General features: G+C 53.7%; 1 protein-coding gene across 2 annotated transcripts in view; it reads right to left on the bottom strand.

Moving 5' to 3' along the window:
* Positions 1–26,029, bottom strand: part of SEZ6 (seizure related 6 homolog) — a 43,263-nt gene that overhangs the window by 1,819 nt on the left and 15,415 nt on the right. For both annotated transcript variants that reach the window (XM_036889838.2, XM_036889839.2), the window contains exons 2-14: positions 20,798–21,463; positions 20,216–20,349; positions 10,544–10,739; positions 6,380–6,565; positions 3,723–3,891; positions 3,426–3,592; positions 2,687–2,881; positions 2,305–2,443; positions 1,998–2,194; positions 1,182–1,376; positions 620–811; positions 319–516; positions 14–52 (exon numbers count right to left, since the gene is read on the bottom strand). In XM_036889838.2, the coding sequence (XP_036745733.2) occupies positions 14–52; positions 319–516; positions 620–811; positions 1,182–1,376; positions 1,998–2,194; positions 2,305–2,443; positions 2,687–2,881; positions 3,426–3,592; positions 3,723–3,891; positions 6,380–6,565; positions 10,544–10,739; positions 20,216–20,349; positions 20,798–21,463 (2,673 nt within the window). The remainder of the gene's footprint in view (positions 1–13; positions 53–318; positions 517–619; positions 812–1,181; positions 1,377–1,997; positions 2,195–2,304; positions 2,444–2,686; positions 2,882–3,425; positions 3,593–3,722; positions 3,892–6,379; positions 6,566–10,543; positions 10,740–20,215; positions 20,350–20,797; positions 21,464–26,029) is intronic.

The raw sequence follows: 26,029 nt of genomic DNA, 5'->3' as shown, positions 1-26,029 counted from the left end.
GGTGGGGGCTTACCATCCAGGCTGCGGCCACTGTAGAACCCATCCAGAGAGGCTGGAACAAGAGGGAAGGGCCAAGGGCAGAGAGTGAGCCCAGGGGGCCAAACCACTCATGAGGGCATGGGCTGATCATAGGAAAGATTTGCTCAAGGAGAGCCCACCCAAGCATTTGTCTTGGTGTCATCAAGTCAGAGGATCTAGCAGAGACTAAGGGGAACATGAAGGGAGTGTGGGCAGGGGGTTCTGCTTCTCAACATTTGACATTGTTGCCAGGGCAGCCCTATAGGCCAGGCAGGGGTTCTGGGATGTCAGAGCACTCACCAGGCCTACAGATGGGTGGGTGGTCACTCCAGTGTGAAGGGTGCCCAGGCACACACTTGATGCTGGCCTGGCCTTTCAGCACATAGCCAGGGGCACAGGAGAAGTGGACAGTAGCCCCCGCTGGGTGTAGCCGCTTCTCAGGACTGCGGGCACCATTCTCGGGGGCGCTGATGCCATGGCATGGCTTGAGCTGTTCCACTGCAAAGTAGGAAGAGGCCCAGTGAGGGTGCCAGGCCATAGCCTCCAGAGGCATCTTTTATTTCCTACCAGAGGCTTTCCCTCCTACCCAATTGAAACTTACGGAGACATTTGGGGGCCCGGTGGCTCCACTTGGGGCTGCTGGCTTGACGGTCATGGCAGGAGAGGATGGCACTACCCAACAGCACAAAACCCTGGTCACAGATGTACTGCACAGTGGTCCCCACAAGAAACTTGGGGCTAGATATGAGGCGTCGGCTGTGCTCCACGTCGCCGGGGTCATGGCAGGAAGTCACTATGGGTAGAAGGTGATAGGGGGATTTAACCCAAGTAGAACTCAACAAGAGCCAGTCCACCCTGGCTCTGTCACAGGCCAGCCAACATCTTCATGCCATATGGCTTCACTCCCTAGTTATCTGTCCTTACCATTTTGCTGGTATATCCCTCACTTGTCCCCTTTCCATCCATCAACAGTCAACAAACACTGATTGGCCATCTAACAGGAACAAAATACTTGGAGTACTTGGTTCCATAGATGAGGAAGTTGAGGCTCTCAGAGGTGAAGGAACTTCAAGGATACCAACTAATAACAGCTGAATCAGAATCCAAGCGAGGAGCTTATAGGTTATGTTGAGGAGGGGAACATGGGGAACAGGTACACTCACCCCTCTGGCAGGAGGGCAGGTCCTCACTCCAGGTTAGGTCCCACTGGCACATGAGGATGCTGGGCCCCACCACCTGGTAGCCAGGGTAGCACTGGTAAGTGATGACAGTGCCATGCACCAGCTCGGGCTGCGAGGGGCTCTTCCAGCCATTGGGGATCTCAGGCAGGTCTGGACACGTGTCATTGCGGGGCACCTCTGGGGGCACAGGGGCAGCAAATGAAGGCCCTTAGCCAGCACCAAGGTAGCTGTGTTAGCGTCTCTCACCCTGAGTGCATTCCAGCCCCTGCCGGTTTTTCCTGGGCTTGTCCTGTCCTGGGCAGGCTCAGCGATTTGTACTTCCCTGCTCAATGGCCCCTCCTTACCTGTCCCTGACATTGTTCTCTCTCCTAGATTCCAGGGTTATTATCTAGGCTTTGGCCTTAATTCCAAAAGTACATTGGCCAGTTCCTCAGTCCAGAGAGGGGCCAGGCAAGGTGGAGAAAACTGTCACTTTTATTAAAGATTGTTGGAAAGTTAGAAACGAATACCTTTCCTTAGTAATCCCTATGAAATTTTGTTATGAAGTTCTTCCTGCTGTCTACCCAAATCCCTCTTGCTGCAACAGAAGGTTCCCTTCCCCTCACTGGGTCTGCAGGGAAGATGGCGAAGAAAACTAGCTCCCTTTAGGTGGTACCTGGAGCTTTCCAGCTTTCCTTTATCAGACAAGAACACTCAGACTCCTCACTGTCCTGGCCTCTCTGACTTGCCATGGTTCGGCGTCTGCCTTCTAGCATCCCTTCTCCCTGAGGCAGCAGGGCAGTGCAAGGGCAAGCTCACCAAAGAAGTGGATGACAAAGCCCTGCTGGTAGCCCAGCACGGAGGCCCCGGGGTCCGACTGGAACTGTATGGTGACGTCAGCCATGGAGGTAAAGAGCTTGAAGTGGCCACGGGGCCCTGAGTACTGGCCTAGGACCCGGGCTGTCAGGTCATCCCCATCATAGAAGGTAAGTACATCACCGTGGCCTATGCGCAGCCTGTGAAGGAGGACTGTCAGGGAAGCGGGCCTGGGGACCCCAGGGTGGGCTGGGCAAGAGTTGTCCCCAGAGCTCAGGAGCTGACTTGGCTTAGCCCAGTGAGCACTCACACTCGGACATCCAGCATGATACGCTTGTCCTCCTCCACGTGCACACCCCAGATGCAGTCCTGCCCTCGGCTGTAGGGCTCCGGCCAGTTGGGGGAGAGCACCACGCCGGCTGAGTCTGTGATCTCCCCACTGCACACAGCTGGAAGGCAGGGGAGGCCCGGGAGGCGCATCCCCTCCGCATTCCCCCCGCCCCCAGTGCTGTGTCCTGGAGCTGCCACCTGCTCACAGGAGCGCCCACCCATTGCTGGGATCTCCCACCTTGTCCTCGGGGGGGAAGCACACAAGTCACAGAGCCCCTATGGCCCCAGGCTCTTCAGCTGGCTCCCTAAGGCCCACCCTGCTCCCTGCCCCTGGCAGGCCCCATCCACTGGCGCCTACTGACCTCGGCAGGCTGGCTCTGTCTCATTCCACTGGGGGTCGTGAGGGTCAATGCACTCAATGATGATGGAGCCCTGTTCCAGGGTGTAGCCAGGATCGCAGCTGAACTCCACAGTGGTACCCACAGGGTAGGAGGATGCACTGCTGCTGAAGTTGCCATATTTGACAAAGGGCTCATAGCAGTGGCCCTGCTGGAAGGCTGTAAACCACAGGGCCCAGCCCAGCTCAGCCTCAGCCAGGCAAACACGGAGCAGATGTCCTACTTCCCTCCTCATACTATAAATGTATATGTCCAAAGCTTGAAGCAGGAGGCAGGGACAGCCCAGAGCAGCCATCCTATTATGCTCAGGAGGCTGTCATGATAACCATTGTATTCCTTGTGCCTACTTTTGTGCTTAGTACACAAGGGGAAGGTACTCAATAATTTCTGTGAATTAATGCAGATATGCATGTGTGAATTGTTCTAGAATGTCTCTTGCAGCAGTTCTCCTTCCCTAAGGGTTAGGGCTGTTTTTTGCTCCTCAAATTCTAGAGAATTCATTCTCCTGAGCCAGAGGGCCTAGGTCCAGGCAGGGGACTCCTGTAAAGACGGGGTAGGAATCTTGGACTCAATGGGAGGGGTGGGTAGAGGGGGCCTAAGTGCCAGGTGAGCAAGGGCTGAGCTGGAAGGCATGGTGATGCAATGGAGGCAGTGAGGGAAAAGACCCAAGCCCCCAACCTCAGGCCCCCCCCCACAGGCTCACCCTCGTAGCGCAGGGCCATGCCTGCAGCTGCCCCACTGCTATCAGTACTGAGTTCCACAAAGAAGTGTCGGTCAGAGCTGAGCAAGCCCTCAATGGGCAGGTACTCCACCTCATAGGAATCATACACGGGCGGGGCCTCCACGTTGTCCCCGTTGCGGATGATGAGTCTGGGTCAGGAAAGCTGCAGCTGTGTGGCTGGACGCTGACCCCGGTGGGGGGTGTCCCCAGGCTTGGTAACCATCCCTCCAGCAGGGTATTAGCAGGCCAGGCACTCCCATCCCACCGGCTTCCCCTCACCTGTCATCATCCTCTGCCAGGGACACCTTCTCAAAGTGCAAATGTAGCCGCTGGCCCTCAGGAGCCTCCAGCAGCCAGTGGCACGTGAGATTGTTGCTGTAGTTGCCCGGGAAGCCCGGAGAGACAATGCGGCCAGTGCTGGCATTGCGGATCACCCCGCCGCAGGCAGCTGCGAGACAGGGACAGGCGGTGGGCTGGGTCCCTGACGATCCTGACAGCCTGACCAGCCTTCCTGCTCATCCTGGCTCTGCACCCTCTGCATAGGGCAGTAGGGACCTTTGCCTTTCTGGTCCCTAAGGTCAATCCTGTGCCCCTGTGACCCTGTGGCACGAAGAAGCCTGGACTCCAGAATCCTACCTCCTAACCTTTTACCCCTCTGGGTGATTCATGTGCACCCAGGGACCATTCATGTGTGATTCCCTTGACTCTGGGAGCCAGTTTACTCTGGTAGGTCTGACACAGACTAGTTTTGTGGCCCTGGGTAAGTTACTTTCCCCTCTGCTGGGACTTCATAAATCTCCTTATACAGAGGTCCAGCTTTTTTGGGTATATCTGTTACCTCTACTTCATGCCACTTTCCTAAAACCAGTTATTGTCTGGATATGTCCCTGAACCAGGACCCTGTGGGGCAGGGGCCAGGTCTTTTCAGGCCAGGCACAGAGTTGGCATTCAGTGTTTGTTGAATAAAATAAGTGAATGGTTGTAAAAAAAAAAAGAAAAGAGGGTAGGACTAGATTAGGGCTCACAAACATCTGGCGTGTATGCCATTCACCTCCCAATCTTGTGCCCTTAGCAGACATTGCTAGCTGGGAGATGGCTTCAAACACTGTCTGAAACAGCAACACTACCATTGCCATTCCTGGGTGGACCCCTTAGGGCCTTCCCAGCAATGGCCCTTTGGCTTGGCACTGTCCTCTCTTTCCAAGGAGCAGCTAAGTAGCTTGCCTGTCCCCACCACTGAGGACTGCTGGGTTACTTGACCACAAGCTCCCGGCAGTGAGGCGGGGCCAGAGAAGGGGTCTCGGGCAGGAGGAGTACGGCTGGCTGCAGGCAGCACTTTCTTCTCCTGGACATGCAGCTCTGGACCCTGCCAGCTCTCAGAGACCAGGCTGCCATTGCTAAGACATAGAGCCTTTGTCTCTAGACGTTCAGGACAGCAGAATATTTTAACCTAATAAAGCTCCTGGAGAGGGGATTGTGGTGTTTCTTCTTTGCTTCTCTGCACCTTTCTGCTTGGTCTCTGAATGGAAATGCTCTTCAGACCTGATGGTGCTCCATCCTTTACTTAAATTCCTTAGTGGCTCCCTGTTACCCTCAGGATAGAGTCCAAGCTCAAGATGGCATTCTATCCCTTTATGAACCCAGCTCTCTCCTGGCTTGGTTTCGGCCCCTCCCCATGTGCCCTCTTCTTCAGGCACACCTCACCACGTCCTCACCTTAGCATGCTGCTTCATGCCTCCACACCTTTGCATATGCTGTTCCAGGAATCCACCCCACTTCCCTCAGCTAACATTCTTGTAATCCTTCCATGCCTTCTTCTCGGGAGGATTTCCTTGATTCCTTCCTCATTTGGGAGCAGCTCTCCCTCCCCTTGATCCTCACTGTGGCCCTGCGTTCACCCCCTCACACAGTTCAGTGCACTATCTGCACTGAACTTGCTGATTGCTGCTCTTCCCACTGGACAGAGAGCTCCTTGAGGGCAGAGACTATGTCTGGCTTGTTCAACTCTGCTTGTGCCTGGTACCCAGGAAGAGTTTATAGAATGAAATAAGGTTAAAAAACCCAAATTTTTTTTTTTTAAAAAAAGAAAAGCCCAAGCTACTTTTCACACTGCAGATAAAGACTCCTTTCTTCCTTCGGCCAGTAAGTCCCTCTGCCTGGCACAGTGTCAGACTCCCTGCTGCCCAAGGACCAGAACCTGCGAGTCTCCTTCCACTTTCCCCCTTTCCCTCACCAGTGCTTCTGGAACCTCCTCCCTCTTCATTCTCCATTCCTAAAGTCACTGTCCAAGTTCAAACCCTCTTGCCTGGCTGGCTTCCTAGTCTCCAGGCACCAGCTGGCTGACTCTCCTGAGGAACAGTTCTGAGCTCATCCCTCCTCTAAAAAAACCTCAACAGCTCCCTACCCAGAGTCTTGGCCTGACATTCAAGGCCCTTTAACTGCCCCTCCATATGTCTCAAGCCTCAGCCAAACTGGCTATTTTCTGTGTCCCTAAACACTCCCTTACCTCTGTGTCACTGCCCACATTGTTCCCTCCATCAAATCTTCAATGCCACTTCCCCCAGGAATCCTCCTAAATATCCAACTAAGAATGTTTGATTCCCCTGCTGCCAGGTCACTTTATGTCTGTTGATTGGTACTTTTTTACTTCCTACCCAGATGTTGGTGACCCATGTGGTTTTTTTCTTCCCCCATTTCCTGGAACTGTGAACTCTTTGAGGGCACAGTCCCTGTTTAATTCAGCTCTGTATACCTGTGGTGCCTCCACATAGTAAGTGCTCAATAAGTGAGGTTTGGATGAATGCTACCAAGGTGAGTGGCCATTTTCTGGCTTCCTTATGGAGAGGAAATGAAGGTGCATGACAGCATCAGAGAGCAGGGATGAGCCCACCCATCATACTCCCCTGTTTAGCACTGACTCCCCTGGGGCCACTCACCAATGCAGACAGGCTCCTGGGAATCCCAGAAGGGCTGGGTGGCATTGAGACAGGTAAGGAGACTGGCACCCTTCAGCTGGTAGCCAGTGGCACAGTAGAAGCGGGCACTGCCTCCTGGGTGGAGGCTGGTGACAGTCACAGCTCCATAAGCTGGACGTCGGGGAAAGTGGCAGCTCAGGAGATAGGCTGTAGAGACAGAATGGGTGACATTGTGTGTGTGTGTGTGTGTGTGTGTGTGTGTGTGTGTGTTTGTATGTGCATGTGTGTACTGAGGGGGCTGAGTCATAGCCAGGGCAAAAGTGGCTTGCCCCAACCTGCCTGGGGGTATCACTTGGGGCCAGAGGAAGCATCAGGAATTCCAGAAAAGACTCTGATCCCCACCCCAGAAGGTGCCAGTAATATTTCCATCGGCCTAGGCTTGTTAGTGGAGTAAGCACAGAGCTGGAAGTTAACAAACTTGGGTTCTGATCCAAGCTTTCTCACTATTTAGGCAGGTTATTTAGCCTTCCTATGTCCCAGTTTCCTCATCTGTTAAATGAGTTCAAAATGCCAGCCCACCTACAAGGCTATTGTGATAATAAATGGGATAGTATATTATTCAGCTTGGTATCCCTGGAACCCAGATGATAGTGCATCTTCAAGAAATGTACACTTGTAGATGTGACAGCACTTGAAATAGTGAAAACCATATACTGATGTAAAGTATTGATATTATCTTTCCTATATGGAACAAATATGAATTATAGCAGGAAAGACTGAAGTCAGACAGTAAAAGCTTTCCCAGTATTCATCGAAAAGTGCCATGAAAAAACTTTATGAGAAGGGCTGTGGACTTTAAAAAATAGGATGAGGTGAGGGTGGGGAGGCAGGGTAGAAGCTAGAGGAGAGCCAACTGGAAAACTTGGTTAACTTCTGGAGTTGTCATACCAAATATGACCAAATGGTGGCAGCAAATCCTACAAAACAACCTGGAAAATCCTAAACCCAGACCAACTGAGGTGGTAGCTGAAAATGGGGCTCAGGGTATGGATCTGAGAGGTGGGGAAAAAGGCCTGGAGAGATGGAGGAGAGAAGCTTGGACTGCAGAGTCTGAAAACCCTTGGGGGTGGTGGGAGGGACAGGGACTGTCTAGACTGAGAAACCATCCTGGGTCTTGGGGTTGAGGGGTTCGCTGATGTCACTACGTGGGTGGGAAAAGAGGTCCAGGCAGGGACTCTACTAGCCTCTGTGTGCCCTTGTGTGCATAGAAAAAGGGGCTGTCTCTGGGCAGACCAGGGTCCAGAAACAAGTTTTGTGCTTTTCACCTGTCCTGGCCTTAAGTTATCAGGGCAGTGAAAGAGAGGGGGAATGATTCCTGCTCTTCCCTCTCTCATGGGATTCTTAATAGCCAATGAGCAGTTGGTTACTTGTGGTTGGCAGGCAGTACAAGACAGTGCTTAGCAGGTGGGCTCTGGGATCAGACTGCTTGGGTTTGAATACAGACTTCTCTATTTACTGTGCCACCTTGGGTAAGTTATCTATCTTCTCTGTGCCTCAGTTTCCTTGTTTACCTGCCCATTTAGAGTATTGCATCCAATGTTGTTATGTGAGAAGGATGTATGCATGTGTAGTGCCTGGAGCAGGTCAAATACCAAACACATCAGCCTGCTGTTATTTGTAATCTTGATCACTAGAAGCACCTCACATCTGCACGCATCTTCTAGCTTCTAAAATGCCTTCACACTCCTCTTACTTGACATCTACAACATGCTTGGGAGGAAGGCAGGCAAGATAGGGGTTATAAAGTTATTTTCAGATGAGGAAAACTAAGGTTCAGAGAGACTGAGGGACTTGCCCTCACCACACAACCAGTAAGAGGTAGAGTGGGCACTTGAAGCTCCTGGCTCTTAAAGCTCACCTGCTTCCCCAGGTAAAGAAGAAACCTGGTTCAGGAGTCAAAGTGTAATACATGAGGCTGCCCTGGGTGGTTGTTAGGATGGCCACTCACAGTGATCTCAGGAGAGACTCCCCCATCCAAGATGGGATGGGGAAAGGGTGTGGGGCACTCTCCCAGACTGGAGGGATGCGGGTGACACCCAGGGAGTTCTAGGCATGAGCCAGATATGCTCAGCACCTGTGCTTATATCTTTCTGGTGAGTTCTTATCACAATTCTGGGAAGAGGAATTTCACAGATTAGGAAATTCGGCTGGGATGAGGTGAGGGTGGGAGGCTGGGGGCAGATGATGAAGCCCCCGGATTCTGTAGTGGGTAAAGTGCCATTTCCCAGGACAAGCTTCCTCCTGTTGCCATGGTGACTGTTCCCAGCCAGCCTGTACCACTGCAATCTGTTGAGCTATTTTCTCCCTGGCGTCTGTTTCTGGGGCCAACTTTGGTGCCAGGAATGCTCAAGAGGGAGGAGGGGGATGCCTGGCAGGGCCCTTGGCCTCCTCACCCTGCCTGAGGCTGTGGGAGGGGAGTTGGAGTTTAGTTCTGTGGATGAGGCCCTAGTGGGGACCCATCTTTGTGACCTGGAGCATTATCTTGGACAGCTCTGGCAAGGGCATGGGTGCTAGGCCCCTCACCACCTCTTCTGGCACCCTCTTTCTCCAGCCCAGGGAGACGCGCATGTGAGCACACGCTCCTCCTGTTCCCATCTCTGGGATCAGGGCTAATTACAGCCTATAATTAGGGGAATTACACTCATTAAGGAAAGAGCTGATCATTGACAAAAACTGGGCTGAAAAGGGAGGGCTTCTGAGAGCTAAGCAGGAGGCAGGACCGGGCCAGCTCTCCCAGTCCCTCCTTGGGGTCTGCACCCTTTGCCAGGCCTCCAAATCACTATCTTCCATCCACTTTTGTCTGGCCCATCAGAGAGGAGGTCCGGGGTTTTGTGCAAAGGAATTTGCAGCAAGAGAGAAGGTTACTGTGGCGTGAAATTATGCTTGCTGCTAGGGAGGATTGATGAGCCATTAGGGAGGCTGGCCGGGCTGCCTAGATGCTCACCCTTGCCTCAGCTGGCTTTTTGCCTCTGCCAAGGCCCTGGCCAGCCCCTGTCCACCACCAGACTGCTTGCCCCATTTGGAATGGAGAGGCTGGGAAGAGGCAAGTTCTCCTTAGGCGGGTTCTAAGCATCCCCATCTCCTCCCCAGGCAATGCCACCCCCCCCCCCTCCGGGCTGTGTAAGTGGTCCCTGACAATGCAAAGCAATCCCTAAGGGTTCATGCCAATTATTCCCCCACTAGAACCCCCCAGTCTGAACTGGTTGCCCTGGCACAGCAGTGCAATGGAACAAGACTTTGCCTGGGAAAGGGGGGCCAGGAGGGATGCGCATGGAGAGAGGCAGAGTCCCAGCCCCTTTCCCTCCTTTTCCCATCCCACCTGCTCTTTAATACTACTCTTCAGTTCCTTCATAGAGCACATGCTAAGCACTTGACATATACCACTTTGTTTAACCTCATCAGGACTTTATGGAATAGGTGTTTGGTCTCATCTTACAACAGAGAGAATGGAGGGTTTAAGAGGTCAATAGCCAGTGGGAAGGAGAGTCAGACACAGATCTGCTCATCTCCCAAGTCTGTGACTTTTGTATTACATCATGCCACACCCCTATTTCTAGAGATGTTCAGAGCTGACTGGGACATGGGCCAGGTCCAGGGTGGGTGAGGCAGTTCATAAGGGCCGGGTTGGTGGCTAAGGGTCTCCCCATGGTTGTTGTCAAGCTCCTGTGACCTTGACCACCTTGCATCTGGGGAGAAGGTTTCTATTGTTATTGCCTGTTTAAGTGTCTCCTTCCCCCTGAGATTCTAAAAAGGGCAAGGACTTGGCTGGTTCCTCTTGATATTGCCAGGGTACAGCACAGGCCTGGCGAAGAGCAGATGCCTAGGGAGAGTTTACTGAATGAGTCAGTGAGTGGCAGTGGGCACACCTGGGGCTACCTGATGCTGTGTCAGTCAGTCCCTCTTCAAGACCAGGTCTCTGCAGGGTGGTAGGTGGTGGAGGGAAGGTCCTGGCGGTGTCAGATGTGCAATGCTCACCTCTAGCTGTACAGAGCATCACTGGGCGCCTGTGCTGTATGTTACTAGCCTCCCCACTGGTCCCCTGCCTCCCCGGACTGTGACAGCACCAGAGATCCCCAGGAGGGCAGCCAGTCTGGGCTGCTGCTTCCCTCAGCTGCCCAGGCCTACCTTGGTAGTGGAAATGGAAGGTACCAGGCCCAGCAGGTGGTGGGAGGCTTTGGAACCTCAGTGCTGCTTGGTGGGTGGGGCTGCGGATGACTTGGCCCCTCAGCAGGAAAGACTGGTTGGCCAGAGGCAGTGGGTCAGGCCCCCCAAGGCCCTCCATAGTCATGGTCTCCCCGTCCCGGAGGCTGATGTTGTGGACCTGTCAGTGGAATAGACAGCAGAGCAGTCAGGCTGTTTCCCATGACTGAGCCCTGCCGCCCTCAGGCTCCTGCAGGCCCTGGGCATGGCCAGTCCTCAGTACCCCTTGGGCACTGGAGCCTCACAGGCCTGAACTAGGCCCTTCAGTGCAGAACGAGCTCATTCCACCTTCCCAGTAACCTTGTGGGATGGGACCTGAAGTTCAGGGGTATTACATAAATTACCCAAGGTCACACAGAGATTATTAGCAGAACTGGATTTGTAAGCACATCTCTCTGTCTCCAAGGCATTTCAACTACACCGGCTGCTTCCTGTCCCTTCACTTCTCTGGACTCAGTTTTCTTATCTGTAAAAGGGGGATGGAGTAGGTATGTTGAAAGAGATGGTGTCGGAGGGCCTGGCCAGCAATGTGAGGACTTAAGCATCAGACCCATGTGCCCAGCTTCCCCTGGGCGTCCCCTGTTGGATGTCTCACAGGTACCTTTCACCTGCCCTAAGACTCTCATACTGAGCCATACTTTTCCGCCAACCAGGAGCCTCCCTGGCTCCCCATCTCAGGGAATGACCTTATCATCTACCCGCATGTCTAAGTTAGAAACTGGCGTCTTGCCTCATCTTCATACCCCACATTCAATCATTCAGCCTGTCAATTGGACCCCAAATCTGTTCCCTGCTTTGCATCCCCATTGCCACCTCTTCACTGTTATTGCTCACCTAGATCATTGCAGCAGCTTCCCAGCCAGCCTCCTGCCTGCAGGGCTTAGCCCACTCCTCCCTCTAGTCAATATTCTCTGAACTAAACCAGCTAATAGCCCCAACCTATTGCTGATCTTGGTGCTTCCTCATTTCAGTCCTTTGAAAGCTCTCTCCATTGAGCCCACAAAGCCCTTGGTATCCAGTCCAGACTCCTGGCTGTGGTCCTCAAGGCCCTGCCCAGCTTGACTTCTGCTGACAGCCCAGCCTGGTTATTTTGCCAGTGGGTTTCAGCCCCTGGCAACTTCATTCTTGATTTGGTGAGACCAAAAAATGACAATGGAACTTTCTTGGGGTGAAAGGGTTTAGTTTCTACAGGAGAAATTAATCTTCTGCCAGGGTACCTGTGTGAGAAAGCTGGAACCTTATAACAACAAAATTATAATAATAATACTTGTCCTCAAGCCCAAGGACATCAACTGCCACCAAATGGTCATCCCAGCTGTATTCAAACCAGTCCCAGTTCATGATTAGCACTTTCCAAGGGAGGCCAGTAGCAGTACTGATAGGAAGTTCCATGCATCTCAGAGAGTAGCAGTTTTTTGCTAGGTGTGTGCCCAATCCACAAAGATGTTAGAGGACACATGTTTTAATGATACCCAACTTTATTCCCATGGTGGCAGGTCAAGCACTAGAATCCTGTCTGCCTCAGAGCAAGTCTGTATGCAGCAAGCTGGTCTCGGCCTCTGGGCCTCTCTGCCCATGCAGCCATCTCAGACTCTGTCCTTGGTGCTGCCACCACTTCAGCCTCTGCTCTCCTGCAGCTGTGCGGCCCAGAGCACTGGGTGGAGCTCTTTATATAGAGTCAGTAATAACGTATTGCCCACACATGTGCAGTGAGCAAGCGAACCAGGGTCAGGTGAGAATCTGGCCACAGGAACTTTCATGTTCTCTGTGCTGGCCTTACACCCTCCCCCTGCACGTGCCATCCACCATTCTAGTCTCTCTTCCCTGGAACTCTTTTTCCAATCCTCCATCTGGCTGTCACAGGCCCCTCCACCCCCCACCCCCCAAATCTCAGGCCCTCAATCCTTAGAGCATCTTCTGGGCTCCATGCTTCCATTCAGTTGAACAAAGATTGAACAGCACCCGACGCTTACCCAGAGGGGAAGTGGCAACAGTACAAGGAGCATTGAGTGGGCAGCCCAGAGTTCCACAACTCATTGCAGCCACATGGCCTTGGACATGGATGCTGACTATGTGAGCTTCAGTTTCCTCATCCTATAAAATGGCCTAGTATAGGTCCCTGGACCAGCAACAGCAGCATTTGGGAGCTTGTAAGAGGCAGACCCCAGACCCCCCGTCAGAGCTACTAAATAATACTCTGCACTTTAACAAGGCCTCTGGGTGATTCAGAAGCACTCCTCCACGTGGTTTCCAAGGTCCCTACTATGTTGCTGTGATGCAGGGCCTTCAAGGGTTAACTGCCTGGGCTAGTCAAGTGGCATCCAGGGAGTCACCAAATCCTTCCCAATTTTACCCCCAGATATTCCAGTTGGTTCCTCTTTTCTATCCCTTTGTTGCTGTCTGGGCTCTGATTGCCCCACCCAGTGTTTCTTACCTGGAGAAGAGCCTTCACCCCTCCCATCCCCAACTCTCTTTGGGCCCTGGCTGTCTCAGATTGGATCATGTATCTCTTCTGCCCAAACCCCACTGGTGACTTCAGATTTCCCAGAGCACAAGGTCCAAACTTCCCAGCTCACATTTGGCTCCTGTGGCTCTGCCAGCCTCACCTTTGTGCACTGCAGTCACAGGTCAGGCCTCACTCCCTCTACCTCTGGCCATTTGCGTATGTGGGACCCTGCATGGCATGGTTTCCCTTCTTGCCTTGTAAAGCTGGTCATTCCTTCAGGCTGTAAGACCACCATGCTCTGCCTCCCCAGCCAGACCAGTAGGTTCTTTTGCTTTGGGCCCTCCCCACATGTCCTCTACACATCTCTCTAGTAAAGCCTAGGGTGACATATGTTTTGGGTCATAGTGCCCTCTTCACTGGCTGCTCACAGTAAAGATGCGTGGAGAGAGTGAATATGTGGGACACTGGAGGCGCCTTCTATGCCAGATTTCTATGAACTGAGAAGTACAGAGGACACTGAGCCCAGCCAGCTGGGTCCAAGGAAATAGTTATGCTAGGCACTGGGCCCTCAGATGGTGGGTGCTGAGCACAGATGTGCCCTGGGGTTTCCCAGCCTGGGAGAAGAGACCTGGTGGGTCTTTGGGGCCAAAGAGAAGGCTCAAAGCAGGGTGCTGGGGCAGAAGTGCCACCTTTCCATGAGGAGCTTCCTGCCAGGGCATTTTGGGGTGGAGGCTGCCTGATCATCTGCCAGGGACATTCCTCAGGGAATTCCTGTGGCAGGCGGAAGGCTGGGTGAGGTCCCTTCAAACGTGGAGATTCTGTGATTCTAGAGTTGGGCAAACAAGAGTCATACACGTGGAATCTGTAATTATCGAGAGATGCCAGGCAGCATATAATTCTGCCTTAAGTGGCACTGGATGTGTGCATCAGGAATCCTCTAGGGGAGAGTGGAGGCGTTGCAGGCTAAGGGAGAGCACATGGAGCAGGTGGGTCGGAGAGCGCCTTATGGGGGCGGGACTGGGAGGAGAAGGAGGAAGGGAGGACATGCTGCTGAGAAGATACTAAGGAAGCAAAAGCAGAGTAGAAATGAACTTAGCCTTTGTCCTAGTTCCCATAAACATCCTTCTGACCTTTGCCAGCAGCAGGAGCAATAACAATCACCATTCACAGAGCACCTTCAGTGTGTCAAGCCTTGTACTATTTACAGATTTTTATTTCATTTTCACCATAATTCTATAAAGTAGGTGGTAAACTCCCCATAAGTGAACAGAGGCTCAGAGAGGCTAAGGAACTTGCAAAAGCTCACACAGAAGTTAAAAAGCAGAGTCTTGCCTTGCTGGAGGCAGAGGCAACTCCTTTCCTGCCAACCTCACGCGGGTGTCACCTGCAGACCGATGTCTAGACTTCTTGATTCCCAGGCCCATGCCTGTCAGTTTAACAGTGAGGTGATTCTTGGCCTGACCTGGCTTTTTCCAGGATGTTGAGATTTATGTTGCCACCAGCCATCTTTACCCCCAGAAGCGTGTAAAGCTGGAAAAACTAGGAGCTGAGGCCTCTGGCCCCTCTGATCTGGGGAAGGCATGGACCCCCAAGCTAGTGTGGTTTCCAGCACAGCCTGACGGTGAGGGTTGCCATGAAAGCAAGGGATGGAGTGGGCCTGGGTTGCCTGGGGTTCCCACCCAGAAGGCACCCTATTCTCAGCAGTGGCCGTCTATGCAGCTCTGGTCTTTTGGCTTTCAAGCACCTACTTACAGGTCGGCCAAAGTGGCTGGAATGTAATTTGTCACTTGTTTGAGGGCCAGGCCTGACAGGGGCCAGCCAGGGGCCAGACAGAACTGAATGTTGGACAAGGGGACTGATGAAGTCTTGATGCAATTTGCAAGCATCTGAAGAGCTTGGGAGACAGATTGAAATGTCAGCTCTGCTCACAAGGTCTGTCTTCCCACACCCCTGGCCAGTGACAAGAGGGGAGCCGGAGGCCAGACAGGGGAGAGAGAGAAGCAGAGGGAACTGAGAACAATTCCCATAGGACCCTGGGCTGTCTAACACTGCACAGCTTCCAGCAGCCATGGGGGTCATTTCAAGGAAGGAAATAGAGCTGTTTTGAGGAGGCTAACTCCTTCCTGGATGGCAGGTGGAGAGGATTCAGGACTCCTGATTCCTGGTCCAGAGCTTTGTCCTCATGCATAGCATCCCAGGTCCCTCTCCAGGCTGGGAGAACCCCAGGTGGCTGTCCCACAGGAGCAGGTGGGGCTGGGCCAAGAAAAGGGGATGGGGTGGAATCCCCAACAGTCCCCCACTGAACTCCTGCTTTGGATTTGCTATGCCCGGGTCTAACTGCTGGGCCAGGGGAAGAGCAGGGGCTCTTGAGTCCTGGGATCAAATCATGGCTCCATCACTGACTAGCTGAAAGGTGCTTGGGCAAGTCACATGAGGTATCCAAACCCTATTTTTGTCTGTGAAATGGGATAATTGTACCCACCTAGTGGGGTTGTAAGGATCAAGTTAGATCCCGCCTGTAAGGGACTCAGCCCAGAGTGGGTGCAGCATTAGCAGCCTTCTTTCCCTTTCTTGGGGCTACCTGGGCCCCACCCTGGTAAAACCCTGGCATTTGCCATGATGACAGCTGGCTGTGGACCCACCTCACCCTCAGGTCTGCCAGGGCTCTGCCTGGTAGGTACTGTGCCTGGAAGCTGCCCTCTCCCCGGCCCAGGTTCTGCAGCTGCTGGAAGCAGGAAGCAGGGTCAAGTGCCTGAGGTGTCACAGCCCAGCGTGGCCTATGAGGGAGCTTCCTGAACCCAGAAAAGGAGTCACACTCAGAGGGACTAACTGGGAGGGGCCTTCTGCATCATCTGGTTCAATCTCCTTTCCAGAAAGAGAAACGGGCCCAGAGAAAGCCAGGATCTCAGCCCAGTCATTGAGAGATGGGCTGCAGAGCCAGGACTGGGACCCTCGTCCTATGTGACAGTCTCTGTGCTCTAGTCTGAACCAATACTCATCCACAAACCCTTATGGAGTAGGGTTGGCTTTAGGGATGGGGAGAGGGACCTAGGTCCATGGGGCTAGATCTGCCCACACTCCTGTGACACCTCTCAGAAGGGCCTTATAGGAGCAAGGAAAGAGGAGGTTACCCAGAAATCTCATCCCACTGACCCACCACCCTATTCCTAGTGTCCATGTCAGGCCTGGTGCTGATCTTGCCTAGAAGGGCAGCGTGTTCTGGTAACCTGGCATGGGAGAGCTGAGTTCCAATGGGGCCGCCTGGGGAACCAGGGCAGGGTCTGTGGGCTGCTGTGCCCAGGCTCCAGATGGTACACTGATCAGCCAAGCCAAGGTGGAGGCTGGCAGTGGGCAGGCTCTTGGAATGCCTAGTGCAATGAGAGGCACTTTCCTGGCCCAGAAAGGCCTGGAGCCCTCAGGGCAGACTGGCTGCCTGGAGGGGGGATGGGACCCACATGTGCCATGGGGCTTGTGCCCACCATCTGGAAGGATTTCTCTGGGTCTCTGAAGAACGAGCCTTGCCCAGTGCCTGGTCCTCAGCTGAAACAGGCAAGGCTCCTCTGATCATGCAGGGCCTGACCTGGCTTGCTTCCATAGGGCCCTCAGCCTCCAAGGGCACAAATAGCAGCACCCTGAAGGGGGCAAGGGATATCTAGGGCTCTGGTCCAAGCAGTGGAGAGTGGGCTGTTAGGGATTCTGGAGCCCCAAAAGCCATTCCTGAAGAAAAGGGAATTGAAAGGGTCTTGCTCAGGATCCCAGACTTTAGCCAGGGCTGTGGTCACATGACAGGAGTTCAGCACCGTGTCAGGCTGACCTGCACAGAGGTGTGATTTGTGGGTCCTTAAGAGGCTTCTGTCCTCCCATGGTTTCTCTCACCCCCCTTGCCCAAATTCCATCCCTTCTACCCAGCCTGAGCCAGCCCTGTGAATTCACAGAGGGGGGCCTTATGCATGACGGAGAGAAGCCACAAGCCTTTCCCCAAGCCTGAAGGAATAGTGAGCAGCCTTCTAGGCCTTCTAGCAGCCTCATGCATCCCACCACCAATGCCCAGTATGGCATGGCTCAACTGCCAGCCCTGGGCAGGAGAGCACTGCTCTGAGGCCTAGCATCTGGCAGGAGTATAATCCAGTTTAAGCCTTTAAGTGCCCCTCTTGCTTCTATGCAACGAAGTCTCCTGTCCAGAACTGCCTGGGCAGCCTTCAAGGACTAGTCAGCCATACCTGCTGCTTCCCAGCCCAGGACCCTGCTGGCCTCTCATCCTTCAGGCCTCAGAGCAGGTATCACCACCCCCAGGAAGCCTTCTCTAAGCCCATCAGGCTGCTGGAGTGCACCCCATCCTGGAATCCCCACAGTCCCCTGTGCTTCCTACCCCCATCCCCAATAGCACTGAGTACTCTGTGGTCACTGTTTATGATTTCTAGCTCCCCCACTAACTTTGAAGATCTGTTTCTCCAGCGCCCAGCATAGAGTCTGGCACAAAGTAATTGCTCAATTTATATTTGCAGAACAAATCCATTTATCAATAAACATCAGTTAATGATTAACTGAGTAACCTTGGGCAATTCCCTTTTCTTGCTGGCTGCAGTTTTTCCAACTCTCCATTGTGTATTGGTCTTCAGGTCCCCAAGAGCCTGTGTGGTGTGGCCAGGAGGCTTAGAAAGGAATAGAAGTTGCCAGAACCAGTTCTGGAAGAAGAACCTTAAATCCTGCTTCAGCTCCGGCTGACTCTGGCCCTTCCCCCTGGCCCTCCCTGCCATGGCCTCAGACTCTATGCCAGGCCATCAGGGCTGCCAGGGTCCCCAAGGGACTCTGCCCCATGGTGGTGAGGTGGAGGGTGGAGCCAGCTTCTGCCTGCCACATTTCCTGACAGCAATCCAAGGCTGTGGCAGGTCTTGTCTCAAGGTTGCCTGGTAACAGTTTCTGCATTCTGACGACAGCAGACAACAGACATAGGGCTTATGTGAGGGGTGGGCATCCAGGGGGGCTTGTGCCCGGGCCAGGGCCGGGGCAGACATAGCCGTATCTTGCCCATGTGGAGAGTACCAGGACCAAGCCCAGCCTGGACCAGTGGGCTTCAGTGGGTGTGGCAGGCTTGGGGGGCAGGTGGAGTCAGCCCATGCCGGCAGGGGGTCACCCAGCCTGCCATCTGCCCCCTCCCATCACCTTCCCCACACCTGCAGCTGGTGCCTTCCACCCGGTGAGCCACAGCTGGTGCCACCTCTCATTAGGTGATAATTTTACATTAATTACCTTAATTAAGCGGCACTGAGTGCTAATGGCTTGGGGGGGATGGCTGTTCCTAATTACCCTCCCAGTCAGCCCAGAGTGAGGGGCACAAGGCTTGGCAGAGCAGAGGCAAAGAGTTACAGAAAGAATGGGAGGGGTCTCCCTGAGCAGGGCCTGGCTCAGGGACCTGGATCTGACATCCCCAGAGGGGAGTTCTGGGGGTTGCCCCAGAACAGGTGTAGCTGGCTCCAGGCCCAGATCCCGGGGCTTTGGACGGGTGGAGAGCAGGCCAGGAGCGAGGTGCTGCCCTGTTCCATGGAATCCTCTACCCGCTTCTCTGTGCTCCTCGGTCACCTGCTTGATTGCCTTGACTGGGCTAATGCCTCTTCTCTCCACCTCCGTTCAGTCTCCCGATTCCTGTCAAATGTCACTCATTCCTTCCTTTCTCTATCCATTTGTCCATTCACTCAATCAGTCCATGGAGAACCCATTTTGGGTCCTGTACTCCAAGGCATCCCTCAAGGAGCTCACAGTCAGTTGGGAATATGGCCAATTATACAGAGATCCACAGGTGGCAGAGAGATAAGAGCGGGGGTGGGAGATGCTCAGACTTTGGGTATCAGGAGAAAATTCCCAGAGAAAGTGATGCGAGGGTTTGAGTCCTAAGTGGATAGTAGGACGACTCTTCCAGGCCGAGGGACTAGCATGTGTAATTGGGGCTTGTAGGGAAAATGGGCTTGGCCCATTCAGTTAGCTGCAAGCTGTTCAGTGCAAAGGGGAAGTAGAAAACAAGAGAGAAGTGGCCAGAGGTGGGCCCAGGGCGACTGGCCTTGAGTCAGAGGCCCCAGGGGTGGTGGGGGCAGTAGGGTTGATTTAGTTTGAGAAAAATGACTGCAGTGTAGGCGAAGGATGGAAAGTAGGAGGCCAGCATGAGCGGAGCGACCAGTGAGGCAGCCAGAGCATCATCTGGGGGACGGATGATATGGACACTGAACCACGTGGTGGTCATGGGGAGCGGGTGGGAAAAGTAGGCAGATCTGAGTTGGTGGAGAGTCATGGTGACAGAACTTGGGCCTGAGTTGGTGGGACTCAGGAAAGAGGGAGAAAGAAGGGCCAGGTTGATCTCACAACTCCAGGCACACCATCCACATTGCATGGAAGCGGCCCTGCTCCACATTTCTGACTGGTTGGAGTCAATCTCTGAGGATGGGGGGATGGCAGACAGGTTTGGGGGAACAAAAAGCAAGAGCTGGTTGGGGCATGTGGAGGTGGAGGAGCCTGTGGGACATCCATGAGGACTTGCAGGCTCAGGTTTTGGGATTAAGAACGTCTTGATCCCAAAGAGGGATTAGATGGCCCAGGAGGCAGGAGGCAGGAGGCTGGTACTGTAGGTCTGACTCCCCACCAGATAGTCACCTCTCTGATGGTGCTGCCATGTCTCTTCCCCACCTTTGCATCCCAGGAGCCAGCACAGGGCCTGGCTCAGAGGAGCTGCTCAGGATGCATTTGCTGAAGGAATGAGTGAGTGAATGAGTGAATGAATGAAGTTCCATGGCTCTCTTAGGCCTAACCAGGCAGCCCTGCATTCTCTTACTCAGACACATAGATTCGGACACCCCCCTTCCCACCTGAGGCTGGAGCCCCCTCCTCTGGCTCTCCTGAGCTCTGGTGGAGAAGCATGGGCTTGCCTGCCTCTGCCACGCCCCTCTCAGCCTAGGGCATTGCTGAGTGGGGGCAGTAGCCTCTTTATTCTCTGGTGCATAGGGCGGATCATGACCATGTTTTAGGCCCATTGCCCAGCCTTGACCTAGGCGCCCCTCCAGCTGATGCCCTTAAGTACCCCCATGTCCCCTGACAGCCAGAGCCTTTCTGGAAAGATAATGTCCCAGCCCCAGCTTTGTCCCTGCTGGATCCAGCTCACTCACCTTGATTTCCACACCATAGCCAGGGTAGACAGAAATGTAGTAGAAACAGTCCAGGCCGACATCAGTGGGTGAGCTGAGGGCCATGGGTGAGTCCAGAGAGCCCTCTGGGCCTGAGAAATTCCAGCTACAAGGGCCTGGGAGGCAGGAGGAAACACAAGGCTAAGCCCAGCTCTGGAGCTGGTACGACTAAGGCTGACCCATGTGTGTGTGTGTGTGTGTGTGTGTGTGTTGAAACCTACTTCTTGGGGTGTCTATTCCCCTATTTAAAGGAGGGACCACCTTTTCTTGAGTGCCTACTATATGCAATCTTATCTCAGTTTCCACAAATGGGTCAATGAGGTAGGTCTTATCACCATTTTTGGATAGCTCTGAGAGGTTAAATAAAGTTCCTAGGATCTGTTGTAATTACTTCCAATCAGGATTTGAACCTGGGTCTATCTGGTTCCAATCCACATGCCTCCTGCAGGCTGGCCCTTGGTGCCAAAGGGCAAGGCAGGCTGGCACAGTGACAGAGACAGAATTTAGGGGCCCCACAGTTCCCTCATCCCCATTTCCAGATCTGCAAGCCAGCGAGTGGCTGACCTGGTGGCTGGACTGTGGTGATGGTGGTGGTGGTGATGGTGGTGGTGGTCTCCTCCTCATCCCCTGAAGCTGTAGAGGTGGCGATGGTCCCCTCTGTGCTGAGCCCTGTGGTCTGGGACTTGACCTCTGGAGCCTGTGACCTGCCCATGTCTCCAGGACCCTCTTGGGTTGGAGTCCATAATCTGCTAGGGGGCGTGGTACTACTGGGCCTCTCCCCTGGGCCTGGGGTGGGCACTGCCATTCCGGGCCCTGGCGGTAGGGGAGCCGTGAGGTGAAGCACAGGCGGCTTTGGCTCCAGGCTCCAGGGTCCTTCCCTAGACTGTGGCTGAGTGGGTGCTGCGGCCACAGCTGGGGTGGGGCTGGTGAAGACAGGGCGGCTGTCCTGGTTGGTCAGGCGGGGAAGGGGACTTGGAGTGAGTGGCATAGGCAGGTCAGATTGGAAGGGCAGTGCCGGCCTCAGTTCCTCTGAATGCCCTGCCAGGCCCTCTTGGAGGAATTCCTCGAGAAGTGGGTGGTGGTTGAGCAGCTTCAGGGTAGGTGCCGTTGTGATGAAGTGGACACCTTGTTCTGGCTGCTCAGGTGTGGGGGCCACGGTCAACTCCCCCTCCATCTCCTCCATGCCTGGGGCCTGTCCTTCCCCTATGGTTGGAGCCTCTGAAGAGAATCCTGAAACAATAAGAGATGATCAAACGTTCTGCCCCTGCCCCACAGGAGTGTCATCATACCCAGTACAGAGTACAGACAGCAGGAGATCCATCTCTCTGGACAGAGAGCCCTGGGGAGTGTGCTCGCTGTTGAGAACTACGGAGGCTATAGAATTTTAGAGCTGGAAGTGGGATGTTATCACATACTTCAAGGCTGGCACATATCACATACTTCAAAGGATGAGGTATCTTTTCCCTCCCAAACTGAAGGTGGATCTTAACAATTGATCATTGCACTGTTTGATGATGCTCTCACACTGGGCCTCAGAATCCTTCTGAACACAGAGCTCCAGGCAGCCACGCTTGATACCTCAGACCAACGTGACAAATTAGTATCTGCCATTCCTAACGTAGCTCAAAGGCCTTCTTTAATGAGGAGGAAACGGGCCAAGGAAAGGAAGAGATTTGCTCCAAGACACACAACCAGTCAGTTGAAGACCGAAAGCAAGACCCTGAGCAAGAGTGTTGTTCCCCACCACAGTGGCTTTTCCGCCTGAGGTTATAGGGCATTGAAGTTCATTTCTTGTTCTCAGTGAACCTGCTGGTCATTAGTCTCAGGAAATGCTTCATATATTTGGGATTTTATTTTAGATTCCCTCATGGGTACATGACATCTCTCTCAGGATCCCCTTATGTCCCATTTACCTCACTTTTTTTTTTCTTGGTCCTTCTAGAACCGTAATGTGAGTAGAGTGGGAAGAGCCAATTTCTAGAGTAAGGCTGATGTGGCTTCAAATCCCAGATCTATTACTTTAGGGCTGTGTGACTTCAGGCAAATAACCTAAGCTCTCTGAACCTTAGTTTTCTCATCTAAGGTAAAATGGGGTTCTTTTTTAGGATTAACTGAGATAATATTACTTCTCTTCCCTATTTGATATGTCTCTCTGAATTCACATTATTTTTCTTGTGATATTAGCCAGGGTCCATCTAGAGCAGCGTCTAAAGCAGGGGTAAATGGTCATCTGACATGCTACCAACCTATGCTGTAATCCATGGCAGACATTAACCAATTTTGGTTATTTCTTGCTGAGGCCACATGGGACTTCAGAATCCTTCTCAACAGTTATCTCAGCAGCTATTATCAATCGATTAGATAGGCTATGGAAGATAAAACTTATTTGCTGTTGCTGATGAAGTACAGATTGTTCTGTGATTGATTATATTCTTACTCAACCTCATAGCTGGACAGATGATGTGTATTCTGCTTGTGACCCACTAGGCTCTCCAGAACCTTAACTGCCAGGAAAAGGTCAATGGAAGCTGGCTCCAGATTCAGCTTATATAGAAATTTGCCAGCACTGAGAAGGCTGGGAGGATATTCTGACTCTAACAGCTCTCAGAATGACTGCATGAGGACTTGACGGGGAACACGCCAGGATGAGATAATGGAGTTTGCAAAGAGAAAGTCAGTTCCTCTGCAGGTCTGATGGTGGGGCTGTCATGCACAGGCTCACGCCCACCCCATGGACTGGCAGGCATGAGGAAGCAGCAGATGGCCTACATTCTGTTCAGGAGACCATGGCCGCTCTGATGTGTCAGACAAATGAGAGGAGGGAGGAAATGGGTGGGGGATGTGGGTGCAGGTCAGAAGGCTCTCCATTGCTCTCGGTCAGAGGGGCCTCGGTGTCCCGAAGCCCAGAGAAGCCAGGACCAGCCCCTATCTCCTGAGATGCCCACTAAAGCAGCCCATCTGTGCCTTGGCATTCTGTGCCAGACCCTGGCAACACAGTGCCTAAACTAGATGCCCAGCCAGGCCCATACCCCTCCAGAGCAGATGGTCCAGTGCCCTGTCATCTTTCATCCGAGTCAGTGATGGAGAGTGTAGGCATGCCTGTGACATGCCAGGACAGGGCTATGCTCTTTGCCCACCCCCCAGGTGTCACAGGGTCTTTGCCAGGAAAGCTGAGACAGATTCTAGCATGGCACAAGGAAGAGGAGCCTGTCTCTCTCACAGACTGAGTTCCTGGGGCTCCAGTGTCCCCTTCCAGGATTGTCCAAAAGAGGTGTGGTCCATGGCTTGCAGTGTATGAAACTGTGGGATTCTTCATTGGCAAAGAGATCCTCTGTCTCAGGAAAGGACCATAGCAGGCACAGCTCCTCCCACCAGCTGCCAGGTGGGTGCTGGGCAATGGAGCAGAGCTAATGGGCACCTCCCGTCACTGTCGATTGAACTGATTGTGTTATCTGGGGGGACTGAGCACTTGGTTAAATGGGATCAAGATAGCATATCAAAAGAGCAAATTCATTCTGTAATCAGCTGCCACTTGGTACCTGAGGGTGGCCCTTGGTGCCAGAGAGGGTAAGATAATTTCTGGGAGACAAGCCATTTCTGGGTAGAGGGCATCTCCAGACACCCTATTTGACTCTGATGGAAGCCTAAGGCCCTGTGGCCTGCCCCCTGCCCCACTCCAGGTTCCCGGGATTCTCGGCTTGGGCTGAGTTCAAAGGTGCAGAGTTGGACAAAGAGGGAGAATGGATGCAGGGGACAGCAAAAAATAGGTGTCAGGGACCCAGATGCCCATTCTCAACAGGCACTCACTGTTTGCCTGACACTGAGTCGGGCTATTCTGACATGCCATCTTGTATTATTTGACACTATGGCTGTGTGGGATAGGAATCTTACTCCCACAATACAGACAAGGAACCTGAAGCCAAGAGGTGAGGTAAGGACTTGCCCACGCACACAGTGTTGGAGCTGAGATTTGAACCTGTGTTGATTTGGCTTCAAAGGCTTACTTTTTCCATGACACCTGCCTGCCTCAGGAGAGGAGGAGACTGGAGCTACCCAGCAGAGAACACTAGCCAGTTGAGGAAACTAAGGCCCAGAGAAAGGAAGGGACTTGTCCAAGGTCTCATACAGGTTACAAGTGGAGCTGTCACCAGAGATCCTGGCTTCTGGAACCTGAGTTGAGCCTGAGCCAGGCTGGGCCCTCAGGAAGCCTCTGGCTGGGACCCACCTGTGCCCAAAGCATAGCTGATAGGGGACCCAAACCAGAGACCATTGACAGGCAGAGCACACATACCTGTGGTCAAAGGTCAGCTCTGCCATTGAAAAGCCTGGCAGGTTGCCTCTCAGAATTCGTGTCCTCAGTAAATTGGGCACTTTGGAAGGGTTTTATGAGAATCTTAATGCTCTAAATAGCAGTTTTCCCAGGGGCACATGCAGAGGCTGGGCACCCCCCTGCCAGGGCAACCCTGAGACAGGTCTCTGGCATGGGGAGGAGCTGGCCCCGGGTTTGGCCTTTCCTCTCTGGGGTGCCACGTTGCTGTTGTGTGGCAGTGTGTGTGACCCTGCGTCTGTCAGTGTCCTCATCCATAGGAGGAGGGTAACACTGCACCAATGGTGCAAAGGGCAGCTGCCTCCAAAGCCTGCATGTATGTGGCCTTGGTACACAGCAAGCCGGTCCCCCCTGTCCCCACTTGGTGAGGTCCACCCGGAGCCAGAACACAGAAACGTACTCGCGGTGCGGCACCTCCTCCCTCTTCCCTTCCCATAGGGCCGGCGTCGCTTCCTCCAAGGAGGGCTGGGGCTGGGAAAACCCGCTCCCCGGCCGCCACGCCCAAGGCGGAGGAGGCCCGGCGCTTCCCGGTGGCCCCCAGCCCGGGCTTGGGCCCCGCCGCCGCCTGGGCCCTCCCCCCGCATTAGCTCTTAAGCTATGCAAATAGACATCGGAGGGAGCCCTGTTTAAAGTATTTAGACGAAATGAAAAAAGGCTTTCATCGGCACTAATGAGCCATTCAGGATTCCTCCCCAGTGGATTCTCTCCAGCTCCCGCCTCCCGGCCCTTGCCGCCCCCCTGTGGCCCCTCTCGGGACTGGAGGCCCCTCCCCCAAGGGTCCCCTTGGTTGAGGACAGGAATGAGAGCCCATGTACCCCACCCCCATCCACTCCACAGACTCCGATCGGGATGGGGCGGCGGTGGGGGGGGGCGGGGCGGGGTGGGTGTCTAGTCTCTGTTTAGGGGAAGCAGTAACACTGAGGACTCTTCTTTATAGGCTCCAGCTAGGTAGGTGTTACTGTCCCTGTCCTGTAGACCGGACACTGAGGCTCAGTGAGGCCCAGGAGGCAGCCAGGGGTCACAGGGGAGCTGGAATTAGTCTGTGTGGAGGGAATGCTGAAGGGTTGGTGTCATTATGAAGGACCGAGTCTGCTGCACCAGGCAGCAGGCTCCAGATGCCACCTTAGGACCAGCTGGGCTGCCCCCTTGGTGCTATTGATTCTGCAAATCTTTTCTGCACCAGACAGCCAGAAAACCTCAGGTTCCGATCCTGAATCTATGCCTCATTAGCTGTGTGGCCCAGGCAGGCGGCTGCCCACTCAAGCCTGTTTCTTCTGTCTGTGGTCCCGGTGAGAGCCACCTGGAGGCAGGCCTATGCTCCCACCTGCCAGCCCCACCCCATCCTCTGCAAGAGCAGAAGGGGCCTCCTGTCACTCTGGCAGCCCCTGCAGAGGTGCCAGGTCCCCCTTCCAGGGCCCAAGGTGCTGGCCTCAGAGGGAGTGGGCTCAGGGCACACAGCTTCCAGGCTG

This window comes from Manis pentadactyla, chromosome 4, assembly GCF_030020395.1.
Source record: "Manis pentadactyla isolate mManPen7 chromosome 4, mManPen7.hap1, whole genome shotgun sequence".
NCBI lineage: Eukaryota > Metazoa > Chordata > Mammalia > Pholidota > Manidae > Manis > Manis pentadactyla.
This window is presented reverse-complemented; position numbering and strand designations above follow the sequence as displayed.